Source organism: Pyrus communis, chromosome 2, assembly GCF_041283825.1.
Source record: "Pyrus communis isolate YQ-2024b chromosome 2, ASM4128382v1, whole genome shotgun sequence".
Taxonomy (NCBI): domain Eukaryota; kingdom Viridiplantae; phylum Streptophyta; class Magnoliopsida; order Rosales; family Rosaceae; genus Pyrus; species Pyrus communis.
In genome coordinates this window covers 25,141,093-25,160,614 of record NC_142566.1, presented here as the reverse complement: position 1 = coordinate 25,160,614, position 19,522 = coordinate 25,141,093, and the positions used below count along the sequence as shown (strand labels likewise).

The 19,522-nt window shown below is 39.4% G+C and overlaps 1 protein-coding gene across 50 annotated transcripts; it reads right to left on the bottom strand.

Moving 5' to 3' along the window:
- Window positions 1–5,846: 5,846 nt before the first annotated feature.
- LOC137747129 (putative disease resistance protein RGA3) lies at window positions 5,847–18,678 on the bottom strand. 50 transcript variants are annotated; one of them, XM_088689017.1, is made up of 20 exons: window positions 17,341–18,678; window positions 12,152–14,487; window positions 11,882–12,057; window positions 11,664–11,750; window positions 11,415–11,474; window positions 11,159–11,202; window positions 10,869–11,045; window positions 10,579–10,767; window positions 10,101–10,193; window positions 9,752–10,019; window positions 9,232–9,447; window positions 8,952–9,151; window positions 8,568–8,652; window positions 8,272–8,452; window positions 7,744–8,168; window positions 7,260–7,361; window positions 7,056–7,183; window positions 6,774–6,945; window positions 6,193–6,692; window positions 5,847–6,082 (listed from the first exon to the last, which is right to left on the bottom strand). In XM_088689017.1, the coding sequence occupies exons 1-3, from the start codon at window positions 18,478–18,480 to the stop codon at window positions 12,051–12,053; spliced, it is 3,483 nt and encodes a 1,160-aa protein (XP_088545143.1). In that variant the 5' UTR covers window positions 18,481–18,678; the 3' UTR covers window positions 5,847–6,082; window positions 6,193–6,692; window positions 6,774–6,945; window positions 7,056–7,183; window positions 7,260–7,361; window positions 7,744–8,168; window positions 8,272–8,452; window positions 8,568–8,652; window positions 8,952–9,151; window positions 9,232–9,447; window positions 9,752–10,019; window positions 10,101–10,193; window positions 10,579–10,767; window positions 10,869–11,045; window positions 11,159–11,202; window positions 11,415–11,474; window positions 11,664–11,750; window positions 11,882–12,050. The 50 variants fall into 50 exon arrangements, with proteins under 50 accessions (XP_088545143.1, XP_088545066.1, XP_088545150.1 ...); XM_088688940.1 differs by having other exon boundaries at window positions 7,056–7,178; XM_088689024.1 differs by having other exon boundaries at window positions 7,260–7,357.
- Window positions 18,679–19,522: the final 844 nt, after the last annotated feature.

Below are 19,522 nucleotides of genomic sequence, written 5' to 3'. Positions count from 1 at the left end.
GAGAGTTGGGAGCAACCGCGAACCGTCACCGAGGTGAGAAGTTTCCTTGGCTTGGCGGGGTATTATCGGAGATTCGTTAAGGATTTTTCGGTGATTGCCTTGCCGTTGACGAGGTTAACGAGGAAGGATGTTAAATTTGAGTGGGATGATAGGTGTGAGCAGAATTTCCAGCAGTTGAAGCATTGTCTCACTCATGCACCTGTTTTGGCACTCCCAGACGATAGTGGTGATTTCGAGGTTTACAGCGATGCTTCTTTGAATGGTCTGGGATGTGTATTGATGCAGCATGGTAGGGTGATTGCTTATGCTTCGCGGCAGTTGAAACCTCATGAGATGAATTACCCTACACATGATTTGGAGTTGGCTGTTATCATCTTTGCGTTGAAGTTGTGGAGACACTATCTTTACGGAGAGAAGTGCAGGATCTTTACAGATCACAAGAGTCTCCAGTATCTCTTTACTCAGAAGGAACTTAATCTTCGTCAGCGGAGGTGGTTGGAGTTGCTCAGCGATTACGATTGCACGATTGATTATCATCCTGGTCGTGCGAACGTAGTAGCTGATGCACTTAGCAGGAAGTCACAGGGTCGCATTAATGCGTTGTACGCTAGTCGTATTCCTCTTTTGGCGGACTTGCGTACGACAGGAGTGAGGTTAGAAGCGGAAGACCGAGATGTGGCTTTACTTGCTAATTTTCAAGTTAGGCCAATTTTGGTCGATCGGGTGCTTGAAGCTCAGGTAGCTGACCAGGAGACTCAAGAACTTATTCAAGCTCGAGAACAAGGAAAGAGGCGAGATCTCAGAGTTCGAGATTCGGATGGCATGCTGATGCTAGAGGGGAGAATGTTCGTGCCTAATAGTGTGGAGTTGAAGAAAGAAATTCTCGATGAAGCACATATCTCGGCTTATGCCATGCATCCAGGAGCTACTAAAATGTACCATACCATTCGACCATTTTATTATTGGCCGGGTATGAAGAGGGAGATAGCCGAGTATGTGAGCAGATGTGCTGTGTGTCAACAGGTTAAAGCAGAGAGGAAGAAGCCGTTTGGGTTGTTGCAGCCACTTCCCGTTCCAGAGTGGAAATGGGAAAATATCACCATGGATTTCGTGTACAAGTTGCCGCGTACACAAAATGGCTTTGACGGCATTTGGGTGATCGTTGATCGACTCACTAAATCGGCTCATTTTATTCCAGTGAGAGAGAAGTATTCTTTGAGCCGTTTAGCAGAGTTGTTCATCTCGAAGGTGGTGAAGTATCATGGTGTCCCTGTGAGTATTGTCTCGGATCGTGACCCACGATTCACATCTAAGTTTTGGGTGGCTTTTCAGGAAGCTTTGGGCACGAGATTACTTTACAGTATGGCATATCATCCACAGACAGACGGGCAGTCAGAGAGAACTATTCAGACCTTGGAGGATATGCTGCGAGCTTCGGTGTTGCAGTTTGGTGATGCTTGGCACCAGCGGTTAGATTTGATGGAATTTGCTTACAACAACAGTTTTCATTCGAGCATTGGCATGGCGCCATTTGAGGCCTTGTATGGCAGAGCTTGTCGCACACCGTTGTGTTGGTCAGAGGTTGGCGAGAGAGTCTTAGTAGGTCCAGATATTGTTGAGGAGACTACTCAGAATGTTCAGGTGATCAAGTCTAACCTGAAAGCAGCTCAGGACAGGCAGAAGAGTCTAGCGGATCGACATGCTACGGACAAAACATATGAGGTCGGAGATTGGGTATTCCTGAAGCTTTCACCGTGGAGAGGTGTTGTGCGGTTCGGAAAGAAGGGGAAGTTGAGTCCCAGGTACATCGGACCATACGTGATCACAGAACGAGTTGGTGAGGTAGCTTACCGGTTGGAGTTACCTCCAGAGTTGGTTAGAGTGCATAATGTTTTTCACGTGTCTATGCTCCGACACTATGTTGCTGATCCATCTCACGTGATACCTCCTCAACCGTTAGAGATTAATCCAGATTTGACGTATGACGAGGAGTCGGTGACAATCATCGATTGGAAAGAGAAGGTTCTGAGGAACAAAACGGTGAATTTGGTGAAAGTTTTGTGGAGGAATCATTCAGTTGAGGAAGCTACGTGGGAGACAGAAGATCGGATGAGGGATTTGTATCCTCGTTTGTTCTTTGGCCACTAGGGGTTGTTACTTGGTTGTTTTGAATTTCGGGACGAAATTCCTTTAAGGTGGGAAGGTTGTGACATCCCGTCCCGGGATTTTTAAAACGTACGTGTGAAATTACAATTTTGCCCCTAGTGTGTTTTTCGTCACGTTGTGGGGTTGTTTTGTGTGTTGTGGCATGTGTTGGGCCACACACACACACCTGCACATTCACTGTCTCTCTACACTCTCTGTCTCTCATCTCTCTCACCCTTCCCGTTCACCCTATTACGTACGGACAAACCTACAACCCACCAAATCCTCACAGATCGAGGAAACCAAGGACACCATTCAACTCGTGAGGTCGAGGCGAGCTCAGACATACCATTTTCAGGTGAGAAATACTTCATTTTCACGTCGATTCAACAATGGCCGAATTGTGTACTGTTCATGCAAAGGTTATACATTGAGTTTTTGGGATTTCTGAACTTGTAGTTGTCTTTGTGAGGTTCCCAGGAGCTTGGGAGTAGCTCGTTGGGTGAATTTGGACGTCACGATCGTTGGTTGTGGAGTTGGCCGGTTTTGGAGAACTTGCACAGGTATAATCTAGTGAGTTTTAGACCTTAAAACGTGTATGGTTGTGTTCTACTAGTTTAGGGCTTTAATTTGGTGCAAGAAACGTGGAAAAAGGTGGAAAAACGAGCGAGTTATCGCGATTTACAGGTTTTCCGGCGACGGTGCCGGCGACGGCGACGGCGCCGGCGTCGGGGACTGACCGGAGAAGAAGCAGGAATATTCCGTTAAGTTTAACGGAATATTCCTAACGGCAGGGGTTAAGTTTAACGGAATATTCCGTCAGTTTAACGGAATATTCCTGAGGGCGTCTGTTGACACCGTCTGTGTGCCTGGCACGTGACCGCGCGTGGGGGCGCGTGGGTCCGTGCCTGTTCTGGCGCGTGGGGGCGCGTGCGGGGTCCAAAAATTATTTTAAAAATATGGTTGTGATCCTGAGGTTGTGTAGAGCACATTGGTATATTCATTTGTCCATTTTGAGCAATGTATGAGAAGTTATTTCGAGAAATGGGTTATGTACTTTAAAGTTAACGTTTTTATAGTTGTTTCGCATTTAGGTGACACGTACCCCGAGGACGAGCGTGCACACGCGAGACAGGGGGGCTACGACCCTTCTACATACCAGTGAGTGGGCTTTTGTTTTCCGTATATACCTATATACATTTATATTCCCAGAAAGTAGATAAGGAAGTTGATTGTTTTATGCCATGCACATTATTATTATCGTTTATGCATCATCACATGCATTAGTAGTGGCACATAAATACATATGCATATTGGGTGCTGTGGACGCGCAGGTAAGTGCCAGGTAAGCGTTAATCACGTTTATGTTTTAGTATGTTTGAGATGTTTAGAGAGCTCGTAACCTGCACCCCCGGTGTTAGTGCTCCCGCCCTGAGCAGGGCACAGGCCTTCACGTGATGTTCACCTCCCGCACCTTATGCTCAGCTTGGATCCAAGCTAGGTGCACAGGCCTGTCGTACAGACCACATTAGGTGGTTCCGACTCGTAGGTGACCTGCGATTATTCGCCCAGGCTTCACGTGATCGTAGCACTTATTTACACCCAGTCCTGTCGTACAGACCACTTTAGGTGGGTCCGACTCGTGGTCAGGTTCAGATATTGAGATTGAGATTAGAGCTCTATATGCAGTCGTACAGGTCACGTTAGGTGACTCCGGCTGCCAGACTACACGATATTGATATGATTATACCTGAGCGCTTGCATATCTTTATGAGATGTCGGCATGGCATATTATTGAGCACATGGCATATAACTGAGCTTATGGCATATATTTGAGCATGCTTAGCACTTGTACTATGCGTATATATTTTTCTGGGAAGTATACAGGTTTTACGGTGAGGGGTTAGAAAGTATTTTATAAATGGTTTTCGAAAGCTTTGTTTTTGCCCACTCACGCTTTTGTTTTGCGCCCCTCCAGGTTCTAGTTGCTTAGCCGTTGCGGTGGTTTTCCCTGAGGGCTTTTCGGCGATTCTGACAGACACCCACCATTGTAGGGTCGCCTTCGGGCGTACTACTGTTGTCTTTTTCATTTGGGCTGCTATAGACCTGCTCTGAATTTGTATCTCACTTGCTAGCACTTATTTTAGTACCTTGTATGCTAGTTTTAACTATTCGTACCTTTATATTACTACTTTATTAGCTTCCGCACGTGCACATGGCTACGTCACCTTCGTGTGACGGCCAGCACGCTCCGATCCCGGTCGGGGTGTGTCAGTGCATACAGTGGGCCTTGATAAAACCTTGCGAGGAATTTTAACCCGGTCGAAAGGAAAAAGAGTATCCCGCACTAAACAAATTAGGAATTGCTATCCTCATTTAGAAGATCCACAATTACATCAGGAGGTTCTTCAAACCAAATAATAGGATTATCACAACTCAAACTCATTCGTGCTAATCTGTGCGCCACTTTATTCGTCTCCCTACCGCTAAAACCAACTTTCCATTGGGGCAATGCCTAAATCATCAAGCGAGTATCATTTAGAATATTTCCGAACAGCGAGTGATCCCATTAACTATCCTGTTGAAGAGCTGCCATCACAAGTAACGCATCCCCTACAAAAACCAAGGCTTGTAATTGCTTCTCCTTGACCAACCAAGGAGCATCCCTAGCTACCATAGTCTCGGCCAGCAGAGGGGAAGGAATAGCATCATGCCTCTTTGCCAAGGCCGCCACAAAATCACCCCTATCATTCTGAATCACCACCCCAATGCCACCAATACTTCTATTTTCATCCCAAGCCGTATCAAAATTACACTTCCATCCTTCTCCCAGCTTCATCCATTTTTGAGAAACTTTACAGCTGCGTTTTTCATTTTTTCCATGCCAGTGTTGGAATTCTTTCATCCAACTAATTGCCCGACAAAGTAGTTCCGTCAGTTCGAGTGCCTTTCCTTGCCACAAAAAGGAGTTCCCTTCTTTCCACATACTCCAAAGAAGACCAAGGAATAAATCGAAACTATCTCTTGACAACTCACCTACAAGTTTAGCTATCCAATCCATCATATTCTCTGTTGGGTGTAGAGAGAGGTTACTTATATTCAAATAAAATTTTCCTTTTTAAGTGTCAATTGAATTGGTTTGCTTTAAAAGGAATATACTTGAATTAACAAGCCTACCATTGAGTTAATGAACCCATGCAGGTTGCAATTAGTTATGGAAAGGAGTTTTCTTATGGTTTAAAATTATGATTTGGAAGCAACAGATTTGCCAAACTGAAATTATTGTGCTGTTTGGGTCAAGTAGTTGTCTTTATCGATCATTCCAATTTAGTTACACACTAATTGATTCTCCTAACGATAAAATTATTGGATTTGTTTGGATTATATGGTTTCTACATCACCTACACAAATCAACAACTAATGATAATTGAGGGCTGCCACTTTTTAATAGTACAATAAACCTAAAGACCATTGTAGGATATTCCATTGTCCTCAAACAGGTTACTCAGTGCTTAATTGTGTTCTTGAAAATTTCTACAAGGCTCAAAATAAAGTTTCATATAGAGATCTTTGATGATTTTTTTTTTTTTTAATATCTAATTTTTAAAAATTGAAATTTTAATCTAACAGGCAAATTACGAGCAATTACAGTATTTTGAAAACTAAAAAACCAAAATCAAGTCACTATAATCGAAAACAAGTTATGATGCCGAAAGACTTAACCTTGTTAATGTTTATTGTTGCGATTAACGTTACACTTAACAACTTTCTTTTCAGTATGAAACTTGAAGCAATTAGGATGAGAGCAATATCTTGCACAACTTCGTGACAGCTACTACTCCTCGATGCACATATTTTTCTTTAAAGATGAAAACCATGAATATCCAACCGTGCTGGATCGTTGAGGCGCCGAATGGCTCAAATCACCATCTTTCAACTAATCAAGGAATATGTTCAGTTAATACTTAATACAGCAGAAAACAGAAAGTGAGCAAAGAGAATTGAACAAATTATAGATGGATAGTCAATTTGGAGGAAAAAAATTACCTATGATTTTTGGAATGTGGGATGTCTTTGACCATTCCGGGCCACTGCCCTTGGTGCATCTTTCACCAAGACGGGGACAATTAAAAATATGTAGCTCATGTAGTTTGGTTAGGCGTTGCATAGCTTCGACCGTAGGTAGATAGAGAAGATTTGCACAATGCCGAATTTCCAACAGAGTAAGAGATTTAAGGTTACCCAACCACTCTGGAAGAGTTTCCACACCATCGAAAAGGGAAATAGCCAAAGATGTTAGAGAAGTCAAGTGCTGAATCTGTTGAGGCAGAGATTTGAGCTTAGGCCACCCGCACAATTCCAATTCTTCAAGCTGTGATGGAACCTGAAAATCAGGGAAAGAATCGAGCTCCTCCCAAAACGCACCGATTTCCAACCGTTTCAATACTGGATTGTGCATATATAGTAGCATACAAAATAACACTAAGCACCTATCTAACGCTATCTGAAGTCTCATTTCCCAAGTTTATGTGAGCTTCTATCTGCATCTGCAACCATTAACGTGACACTTCAATATTTTGAAACCCTCTGTTGGAGGACAATGCTATGTAAAATATAGAATTACATACCTGATCAGAGATATTCTTTTAGGTTTTCATTAGGCATGTACTTGTATACAAGTGCCAACTTATAGGTATCATCACAGTATCCAATAAATGAGGCCAAGTTTCTATGATGGATTCTCATCAGGAGCTCAACCTGCAGCTACAGGAGTTTTGTTACGTTTATCTCCATCTGCAGCTTAAGTAGACAAAAAGATATGAGTTCAAACTAACTGGTTAGGAATACCACTACACCATAGTAGGAGCGCCGGTTCTAACTGAATAAGTGTCAAAGGTATAAAATGGTACTTGGTTTTCTTATTCTTCTCAGCTTCCATACCAGTTTGAGCACTATAACTTGGAGGAGGGCCACTGCTGACAGTAAGGATCCAAGTATTGGAACAACCACGTTCTTCTTGCACTTGCTTTAATCTGAACTAAAACAGAACTTATAAGCACATCGAAAATCTGAAGGACACAATACCATTCGCTTTAGTTAAAGAAAATGCTAACCTATTCGGTGCTCTCCATGAACGAAACTTGCACAGAGCAGTAGGACGAGGAAACCAGTTGAGATCTTCTTCTCTCTTTGTCTCACTGCAGCCTATGAACTACCTGCTATTTATTACGCATGACAAGTTCCGACCAAAAAAGCAGAAAAACATATATGAAAGTGTGGACTTGTACCTCATGCTGCACAACTTTACATGAAACATGACCCTTATTACATGGAGATGCTTAGTCTACGTCAATCAATGGATCATTCAATGTTCATACTAAGAGAGCAATTTGGTTAAGCCAACGTATTTTCTAGTCAAAGCATTTCAAACATTGTTCAGTGATTACCTCGAGGGCAATATTGATATATATTAGTATTTAGCCTACACTGATTCACTGCACAACAGATCCCACACCCATTTTTAACCCATCAAATTTTGAACATGGAATGAATGAGATAGTTTGTAGGAACCAGCAAAGGTAAAGCCTAAATAGCTACCTAGCATGGTGGTGAAATTGAACCTGCATTTGTGGAATCTGAACCAATGGAAATCATTCTAGGTGAACTCTGGTATGGTGAAATCGTAATATGAGTTTCTTCATTTGAGCCTGGAGTTCTTTGTCGATGCCTAGACACCTCTATTCCATATATTGTGTTAGTTGGCACAGCACAAAACCCACGGTGGCACTATGTTGGCAGGTGATAGTTGTGCATGCCATTGCGGTCTCTAAAGCTTTCCAGGCCGAATTCACATTGAACTCTCCTCGAATCATTCGATACAAAATAGTTGTTAAATCCCATTCTGGAACTCAGGGTTCACCCACTGCACTATGTGGACAAAATCATCACTTTCTATGATAGCAGGTTGGCCAGTAAAACTGTAAAAATCAATTTTTTCATTCAACCCTTGATAACTATAGTACCTGCAGACCAAAAAATGCAATCACAAATAAACCACTCACTGTTCATACATGCGTGTTTATAACATGATAAAAAATCTAATAGCACACGGAAATTTGAACATACTCTTGATCAAGATAACCCACTCTGCCCCATGACCGATGTCACCACACAAGTCACATTATCACTGGAAAAAAAACCATGGCCAGACCGAAATCTGCTATTTTTTGCATCTAAGTTTCCGTTGTGCTGCGCTTGCTCTCCTCTCCTAATGCAATTCTCTTACTGGAATCCCTCCTTAAGTGAGCTGAAATACAAATCCAATTTTATCTGTGATTAATGTATTCTAGATAACTTGACATGGTTTTATTCGAGGATGAAAGCTTTGAACAAAGAAGTTACATATTGACTAAACAGATTACCTTCCATAAAATTGGTCTAATAAAACTGTGAGTTGAGAGGACGTGCACACAGTGAGAAGAAACACAACCTTGTACAAAAGTGTATCTGCACCATAACAAGTAACAACCATGAGCAACATGCCTTAGAACATATTTTGAACATTATAACATATACAGAATAACCGCAGACTCGTAAACAGTTGCAATTGTACTTCTAATTACTCATATTTAAGGATTAAAAAGCTTAATTTGCACAAAAGCCTAAAGTCTGTTCCAAAATATTGTGAAAGCAAAAAAAATTAATGTTCTTCCGCGAGGCTAGAAAGTCTATGATTTTGAAAACCAAGTGGAACTAAGACGAGAACAGAACAAATCATGAATTACTGTTTCGGGAAAGAAACCTACACTTGACTGTGGGAAATGCAAGAAATCTTGGGCCAGTCGGGCGGGTTGCTTCTTTTAATTTAGAACGCAACAGTAAAATTTGGATTGGCTTCCCTACTGCCGATAGATACTTCAGATTCCCACAACAGTTCATGAAAGGTTCCGTCATCACTCTGGTAAGTCTTTTGAATCATCAAGTGACAGTCATCAAACAATCAATTCTGCAGAAAACGAGAGTGAACGAAGAATTTTGAACAAAATGATTGGAGATAAAAATAAGGGCTCCAAAAATAAAAATTACCTCACAGTCAGTTGTGGAATTTGAGAAATCTTTGGCCATTCTGGGCCGCGGTAAATGGCGCATTTTTCTGCCAGACGGGGACACGAATCAATCACTAGCTGATGTAATTTGGTTAGGCGTTGCATAGCTTCGACCGTAGGCAGATACATCAGGTTCTCACATTTCCGAATAGACAACCAGATTACCTTACACAAAATTGGTCTCATAAAAATGTATCTGCACCATAACACCATGTGGAACATGTCTTAGAACATATTTGAATGCACATGGGACGTTATAACATATACAGAATGACCACGGATTGGTAAACAGTTGCAAATGTACTTCTATTTACTCATATTTAAGGACTAAAAAGCTTAATTTCCACAAAAGTCTAAAGTGCTGTTCCAAAAAGATTGTGAAAGCAAAGAAATTAATGTTCTTCCACGAGGCTAGAAAGTGTATGATTTTGCAAACTAAATGCAACTAAGACAAGAGAACAGAACCAATCACGAATTACTGTTTCGGGAAAGAAACCTACACTTGACTGTCAGAAATGCAAGAAATCTTGGGCCAGTCGAGCAGATTGCTTCTTTTAATTTAGAACACAACAGTAAAATTTGGACTGGCTTTCCTACTGTGGACAGATACTTCAGGTTCCCACAACCGTGAGTAGATAGATCGTCGACACATGAAAGGTTCCGTCATCACTCTGGTAAGACCCTTCTGAATCATCCAGTGCCATTGTTGATGGTAATGATCCAAGTATTGGAACAACAATATTCTTCTAGAGCTTGCTTGAATCTAATCTAAAAATAACTTATCAGCAGATAGAAAATATAAATCTGAAGGACGCAATGCCATTCGCTTTCGTTAAAGGAAATACTAACCTATTGGGCACTCTCCATGAACAAAACTTGCACAGAGCAGTAGGACGAGGAAACCAGTTGAGATCATCTCTCTGTCTCATTGCAGCCTATGAACTACCAGGTATTTAAAACGCGTGACAATGTCCCGACCAAAAAAACAGAAAAACGTATATGAGTGTGGATTTGTAACCTCATGCTGCACAATGATCCTTATTACATGGGGATGCTTAGTGTACGTCAATCAATGGATAATGCAATGTTCATACTAGAGCAATTTGGTCAAGCCAACGTATTTTCTAGTCAAAGCATTTCAAACAATGTTCCTGTTAGGGTGATGTGCTGTGACACAACCCCAAGTATTGGACAAAAGTGATTAAGTTGAGGACAATATAGATACATACTAGTATGTAGCTTACACTGATTCACTGCACTACAGATCCCACACCCATTTTTAACCCACCAAGTTTTGAACATGGGATGAATGAGAGTTTGTAGCTACCTAGCATGGTGCAGTCATGGAACCTGCATGTGTGGAATCTGAACATCTGGAAATCACTCTAGGTGAACTATGGTATGGTGAAATCGTAACACGAGTTTATTCATTTTAGCCTGGAGTTCTTTCTGGATGCCTAGGCACCTCCATTTCCAAACGTTGTGTTAGTTGACATGACACAGCACAAAACCCATGCTGCAGACCAAAAAAAGTAATCATAAACCACTAACTGTTCTTACATTTGCATTCATAACATGATAAAAAAAATCTAAAAGAACAAGGAAATTTGAACATACTCTGGATCAAGATAACCCGCTGTGCCCATGACTGATGTCACCACACGAGTCCCATTATCACTGGTAAAAACCATGGACATACTGAAATCTGCTAATTTCATGTCCCAGTTTTCCTTGTGCTGGGATTTGCCTCCTCTCTTAATGCAATTCTCTTACTAGATTCCCTTCTTAAATAAGCTGAAATACAAATCCAATTTATCTGTGATTAACGTATTTTACATAACTTGACGTGATTTTATTCGAGGATGAAAGATGGAAGAAAGAAGTTACATTTTAACTAAACAGATTACCTTCCATAAGATTGGTCTAATAAAACTGTGTTAGTTGGGTGAACCTGCACACAGTGAGATGAAACACAACCCCGTAAAAAAGTGTAATCACAAATAAACCCCATAAAAATCAATTTTTTCATTCAACCCTTGATAACTATAGTACCTGCAGACCAAAAAATGTAATCACAAATAAACCACTCACTGTTCTTGCATTTGTGTTTATAACATGATAAAAAATCTAATAGCACACGGGCACACGGAAATTTGAACATACTCTTGATCAAGATAACCCGCTCTGCCCATGACCGATGTCACCACACAAGTCTCATTACCACTGGAAAAAAAACCATGGACAGACCGAAATCAGCTATTTTTTGCATCTAAGTTTCCGTTATTCTGCACTTGCTCTCCTTTCATAAAATCCAATTTATCTGTGATTAATGTATTCTAGATAACTTGACATGGTTTTATTTAAGGATGAAAGCTTTGAACAAAGAAGTTACATATTGACTAAACAGATTACCTTCCATAAAATTGGTCTAATAAAAGTGTGTAAGTTGAGAGGACGTGCACACAGTGAGAAGAAACACAACCTTGTACAAAAGTATATCTGCACCATAACAAGTAACAACCATGCGCAACATGCCTTAGAACATATTTGAACATTATAACATATACAGAATAACCGCAGACAAGAGAAGAGAACAAATCATGAATTGCTGTTTCGGGAAAGAAACCTACACTTGACTCTGGGAAATGCCAGAAATTTTACGCAACAGTAAAATTTGGATTGGCTTCCCCAGTGCCGATAGATACTTGAGATTCCCACAACGGTGAATAGATAGATGGTCGATTCATGACAGGTTCCGTCATCACTCTGGTAAGCTCCTTTTGAATCATCAAGTGACAATCATATTCTGCAGAAAACGAGAGTGAATGAAGAATTTTGAACAAAATATACTTGCATAATTGATTGGAGATAAAAATAAGGGCTCCAAAAATAAAAATTACCCCGGAAATGGAATGTGAGAAATCTTTGGCCATTCTGGGCCGCTGTCCTTGGCGCATCTTTCTTTCAGTTGGGGACACCCAATAATCCCTAGGGCATGCAATTTGGTTAGGCGTTGCATAGCTTCGACCGTAGGCAGATACATCAGGTTCTTACATTGCCCAATTTCCAACCTAGTAAGAGATGTAAGGTTACCCAACCACTCTGGAAGAGCCTCCAGACCATCGAAATTCCAAATTTCCAACATAGTTAGAGAAGCAGAGTGTTGAATTTGCTGAGGCAGAGACTTGAGCTTAGGCCACCCGTGCAATGTTAATCCTTTCAGTTTCGATGGGACCTGAAAATCAGGGAAAGAATCGAGCTCTTGGCAGAAGGCACCGATACACAACTCTTCCAAACGAGATAGAGAGTGCAGCCCCTTGGGCAAATATTGTAATTTCCCACAATAAGATAAATCTAAAGAGGAAAGAGATTGTAAGCTGGACACATTGTGATCCGCCAGAGATATCAAATTGTCGCAGTAGTTGACACTTAATTCAGCGAGGGACGTGAGGTTGTCTAAACTGGAAATAGCCTCTAGATTAAGGCAATTGCTGACATCCAAATGGGTAAGAGATGTGCAGGATGCAAGCCCACTCGGTAGACTTATTAATCCATCACATCCCGAAATAATCAACACAGTGAGGGACGTGAGGTTGTCTAAACTGGGAATAGCCTCTAGATTAGGGCAATCGCATATTCCCATACGCTCAAGAGAGACGGGGGTTTGTAGCCCATGACCCGACAAAGTCCTCAAATTTCGACATTTACCAATATCCAGTTTGCGAAGACTAGTACAAGAATGGAGCCCACTCAGTATACTTATGAATCCATCGCAGTCTTCAATTCTCAATTCACGGAGGGATGTGCAACCGTTTAAAGACAAGTCCCCCTCGAGAGTAGTGCATCTCTCAATAACCAAATCACGGAGTGAGGGCAGACTCTGAATTGAAGTGCATCTTAGCTTTGGGCAATCTTCTATCCTCAACACCTGAAGAGATTGGGATGGTGAAATTTGGAAGGACTCTAGATTGCCGCAATTCTTAATTTTCATCGTCTCAAGTGAGGGGCAATATTCTAACCCACAACACAAGCTCGCCAATTTCTCACAGCTCCTAATTCTCAAATGACGGAGATTGGTTACTCGACAATTTCTCATCATCCAAGATGCAAATTTAGTACCCTTGAATTCCTCAATCGTCAAGCTTTCTAAGTTGCGGTGCGGTTGGAGTCCTTCAAGAATATCCTCGTCAAGAAAACTGCCATTTCTTTTTTTCCCCCATTTTAATATCAATTTTCGTAGGTTTGCCTTTTCCACTAATTTTGATTTCATTGCTTCTTCTTTGTCCCTCACAAATTTCAATGATCCAATAACTAGTTTCCCTTTCAGTTCATTTAACCCACCTAGCTCATCAAGTCTATGACGCCTTGCTCTATCCAATATAAAAGAAGGTAGCGTTTGCAAATGAGTCAATCTTGTCATCCCAAATGGAACTTTCACATCCTTGAAATCAACATGTCTTAAGTTGATCAAATTTTCCATTTCCTTAGGAAACGTTTCAAGCATGTTTGTATACATTTGTAACGTCTGAAGATTATAGAGTTTGCCAATAGATTTGGGGAGTTCTTTTATTCTTGTAAAGAAAATGTTGAGATACCTCAAGCGTTTTAACTTTCCAATTGAACTTGGCAACTCCTCAATTTTAGTCTCGGATAAATTCAACATCCGTAAACCTCTAAACCTTTCAAACAAGTTACTAGGGACCTCGCAATCAACAAACAACGACCGCAATTTCCTAATACTCCCTTGTGGAATTCTTTCAATTGTAGTGGAAGAAATATGCGCAACATGCTGAATCTCAATTTCATCATCATCCATCTGATCCAAGCCTCGCGTCAAGCTTTCAGATTTGAATACTTCCACTGCAAGATCATGCACAAGATCATGCATCTTGCAATCCGTAATAATGCCGTACTTATCTTCTCCAGCATCTTGAAATAAGGAGTTATGCAATAGAATATTAAAATACTCATTGCCTATGTCCTCCATACTCATGGTGCGAGACGAAAGGAGATATCCTTGAGCCATCCAGAACTGGACCAAGTCATCCCGTTCAATTTGAAAATCTTTTTTGAAAATTGAACAATATGCAAAACATTGTTTCAAGGATGGAGACTTCAAATTATCAAAACTTAACTTCAAAACCGACATGATTCTATCCTCTGTTTTTGGTAATTGCCATATCTCATTTTCTAGAATCAACAACCAATCACTTGAACGCATCACGCTTCCCAATACCTATTAACACAAAAGTTAATAGTTTAATTGAATCTCAACTTTGTTTTCACTAGATGAAAAGTTCAATTTTGCTCCCTAATATTTGTGTTAAAAGATGTACCTAAATATATTAAAAGATGTATCTAAATGTTTGTACCGAAATGTATGTTAATGTATCTAAATATATGTAACGAAATATCATAATGAATTAAAAACGACTTAATGTACCTAAATGAATAACACAAAGTATATCAATTATACTATTGAAATTAAATTAGTAGACAAGACATCTATATCAAAATATATTATGATGAATCAAATGAAAAGTAGAATTAAATATGAGGTAAATGTACTTTGACTTAGACGGAAATGGATCCCCTCCGGATTCACTCTGTGGGGATCCCTAGGACCCTCACATCTCAGCTGCTCATCATATATCGTGCGGCCAGTTTTCATCAGGTACTATCCACATAGTGGATCCGGAGAGGATCCATTTCCGACTTGGACATTGAGTAAGGGACTAGAATTAGATTATAATCTTACGCAAGGTATTAATATAAGAGTAATCTTTTTCAAGGATTAAAATTAAGTTCAATAGAGTTCTTCAAATTTAGACCCCAACAACTCTTGTTTTCCGGGCATAAACCATACCACAAGAGTCCGAATTTGCTCATCACCCTTACTAGATGGTAAGCTTTATCACCCTTCTTAGAGCATCTCCAATAGAAGTCCTTATTTAGGGACTCTCAACCCCATTTTTGAGTACTCATGTAAGGACTTAAAGGAAATCTTTGTGTTCCTAAAGGAATATTGCCTCCAACGGGAGAGTCCTTATAGTAGAATCTAAATTTGAAGTTTTTATGATTTTTTATGATAATTTGATTAGGTGCACTTTTTTTTTTAGGTTAACATTTTTTTTAATTACTTAAAAGGAAAACTAATGAAAAAAGTTTGAAAACTTTGAGTTTTAACGATAAGAACAAAATAAAGGATAAAATGAATAGTACCATATTTGACTTTTTAGTGTAAAAATGTGATTTTTCATTAAAGTGAACAGCACCACAGGCTTTTCATTAAAACTCCCGTAATTAAAAGCTTTAAAATCTTCAATCAAAATTATGAGCCCCATTTTCCATTCCATGAGCACATTCTTCTGTTTATGTTAACATTTTTTTAATTAATTAAAAGCATTAAAATTAAAAGCTTTAAAAGCTTCAATCAAGATTGTAAGTCCTGTTTTCCACTCAAGGTCCCTTATATGTGGGGACATATATAGGGAACCGAGCCCATGGACATATATAGGGAACCGAGTCCTGTTTTCCACTGAGGTGAAGGTTCCGGAGAGGAACCGAGCCCATGGACATATATAGGGAACCGAGTCCTGTTTTCCACTGAGGTGAAGGTTCCGGAGAGGAACCGAGCCCATGGACAATGATCTCAAGATTTGATGGGAACAAATTTGGAAGGAATTGTAATTTACTTATTAAGTTATTATTTTATATGGACAAAAACTAAACTAATTAATTATTGTTAAGCCATGATGACGTGACTTGTGCGAAAAAAGATGGTAACGCTCACTACCTAATAGGGTGGTGCCACTACATTCTATAAACATTTCTTACTCTCACGCATATTATTAGCCTACCGTTATTTAATTTTGACTTAATAGCGCATTAAAATCTATCTATTTAGTCTTCGTACTGTTTTGTTAGTTCTATCTATCAGTCTAATTTCGTAAACATAAAACAATACATAAATTATATTTTTAAAAACAATAGGTTCAATTTTTTCAGAAAAAATTTAAGAATAGGTACATTATATTCGTAAAAATAAAATTGTAAAAACATTATTTTCGTAAAAAAAATAAAAAATTAAACAATAGGTAAATTATTGTCATAAAAACAAAAAATAAGTAATTTTTTTCATAAAATATAAACAATAGATAAATTAATATCCATGTACAAGAAATAGTAGATACATCATCTTCATTAAATTAAAGGGTTAAGTACGTAGAACCACCTAATTTTTAGAGGTAATTCTAAATTGGTTTTAACTTTTTTAAACATTCCAAATAATTACCTAACGTTTTAAAAGTTGGACATTTGTTAGGTCATTAGAGTGTCAGTAACGACATGCACAAATAAACTGAAGGGCATGCTTGGATAAAAGGTGTAGCTTTGACAATTTAGAGCTCCATAGATGATGTGATAGTAAAAATTCGAACATGCCCTTCAATTTATTTGTTGTCCCCATCACTTTACACTGATAACTTTACTACATAATGTCAGTGACCTAACGGATGTCTAATTTTCAATACCTAAAGTATTCAATCGGAATATTTTAAAAAGTTAGGACCAATTTTAAATCGACCCTAAAGGTTAGGTAGATTTCTATACTTAACCTGAAATTAAATGGTAGGTAAATTACAGTTGAATATACATTGTTTTGTGAAATTTAACAATATGTAAATTATTTTTATAAGATATGAACAATAGGTAAATTAAAATTCATTAAACAAAAAATAGTAGATACATTATCTTCGTAAAATTTAAACAATTGGTAAATATTTTTCGTAACATTCAAATAACAGTAATATTAAATTTTTTTCGTAAATTTATATGCAAATGTGAAATTGAGCACATCTCCCAAGGAGGAAATTCAAGTATTATTCAATTTTTTTATTGATCATAGTCCATTAACTCTCTTTTCTAGTAAAATTGGTTTGTTAGTGACCGCATGCAGGTCATCTAACCTCACCTATTACACCCAAAAATCCCCCGCACGTCCCTCTATTTCTATGCTTATGTTATATATTAAAATAGAAAGCAAAATACAAAACAGCAAGGGTGAATATGACAATATATGGATGCATACCTTTGCCACCAATGGTACACCAACACACTTTGCAGCTATGGCCCTTCCAATGTTCTCTTGAGTTGGATCTAAAGGAGGAGCACCATTTGGGAATGCTTCACTCTTTAATATGGACCAACAATCATCTACTGAAAGGTTCTCCAAATCACAACTTGGCATTGTCTCTGTGATTGATGCAACATTACCACTGCGGGTAGTAACAATGGCAATGCTTCCGGGAGCAGAATTGAGTCTCGACAAACAACTCGTAAAATCACTCCATAACTTTTTATCTTCGTTCCAAACATCATCGAGTATTAGAATATACCTCTTCCCTGTCAACCCTTCTTTGAGGTCATTCAGCAATGCTTCCCGAGCTATAAGTCCTGTCCTCTTTGAGTTAAGGGATTCTAACATCCGATTTAGAATCGAATTAACATCAAAAGGGTCAGACACACAAACCCACATTTTTTTCTCAAAATGTCTACCGATAGCATCATCATTGAATATTGATCTTGCCAAAGTCGTTTTTCCGAGTCCTCCCATTCCCACAATGGCCTTAACTGAAAGGTACTTTTCCTGATTCTTGGACTCGATCAAGGTTGCAATGATATCCGACACAATCTTCTCCCTTCCAATGATCTTCTCATCGTGACCGAAGCTTGAGACGGTTTCTCTGTTCCCCATACCAGGAGGGGTTTGATCTACTGTCTTCGCAACTAAGCCAATGAAAGGTGCCTCACTTTTGAGAGCCGCCAGTGACGCATTGATGTTCTTAATCTTATGGGCCATCTTTTGACGAAATAAAATGGGATTGGAGAGCGAAAAGAAGTTAAGTACCTTCTTCTTCATGTGGTTTTGAATTTCTACTTTACGCCTGAGAACTTCGTAGTTGATGTCCTCCAATACATCATCAGCATCATGAGCTACCTCTTTCAGTCTCTTCACCCAGTCCTCCACCGCCTTGCCCCTTTGACGTGGCTGGAACGAAACATCGCCTAAGAAGTCTTGAATTGCAAATACCGATTGACGAAGCTTAGTGAGCTCTTTTTTGAATCCTCGGAAAAGACTGATTTCTTGAGCAGCAAGTGAAGCGACTGAACTTAGTATTCCCTCCACCGGAAAAGTGTAGAGAGTTTCTAACACCTTTGCAGGATCCATACTCGCACGAGGGATGACGGAGATAAGAGGAGAGCAGAGAATACAGAAATAGCTAAAGGACACAAGAAGGGTGGAGGCTTAGAGTGTTGGAAGCTGATGAATGAAGGGTCTTGACAAATGACAATATATATAGTTCATGAAACAGTGAATAATAAAACAGGAGAAAAGATCCATTACCATTAATTGTTCTTTCAGCGAAGGGAGATGCTGATGCTTTGCTTCCGCTTATAATTAATTGCACCTTACATAAGCATAAAAGCTGCTTCCATCAACCAAGACGCAATGCTCACAGCCCCGCCAAGGTACAATACTTTGCCCAAGCATAAAGCTTGAAGCCATTCCATACACCCATTTAAAAATCGGAAGATTCCATTTTACTCCGTGAAAAACATTACTTTTTGAATAAAACTTTATCATTTTTAACTTTTTTTTTTTTTTTTTTTTTTTTTTTTTTTTAACGAAAGATTTGTTAGATTAGATGTTAGATTAGACAGCTGATGGAGTTCGAACTCCATGTAGACATGGCTCCATAAAATGGCATCAAATGTAGTCACCAACCACTTGGTGTCTTCAATGATGTTCCTCAAACGCCAAGGGGTCTCGCAGAAACCTTTGATTACATCAATAAGTTTAGAATCACATCCCACACAAACTTTCTTAAAACCTTTCCCTTTAGCTAACCAAAGAGCGTTCCTCAAGCTAGAACTTCAGCTAAAGAGATGCTATTCTCTACCACGCTTCTTGCTCCAGCAACAATTGGAAATCCTTCTTCATTTCTGATCACAAAGTCGGCCGCTGCGTCGGAGTTAATAACAGACCCATCAAAGTTGATTTTCAGCTGCCCTCTATGTGGAGGTTCATCTAAACTTTAGATTTTGTTTACTAGCCAACCTAACTTCATTGTTAGCTTGAATATAGTCATTACCCATGATTGAAGCTAACATATGAACTCTATTAGGAGAAGGTTTTTCATTCTTAAATACCACATGATTTCTATCTTTCCAAATTTACCAGCAGATTAGGAGGGCCTCACTAAGGCTGG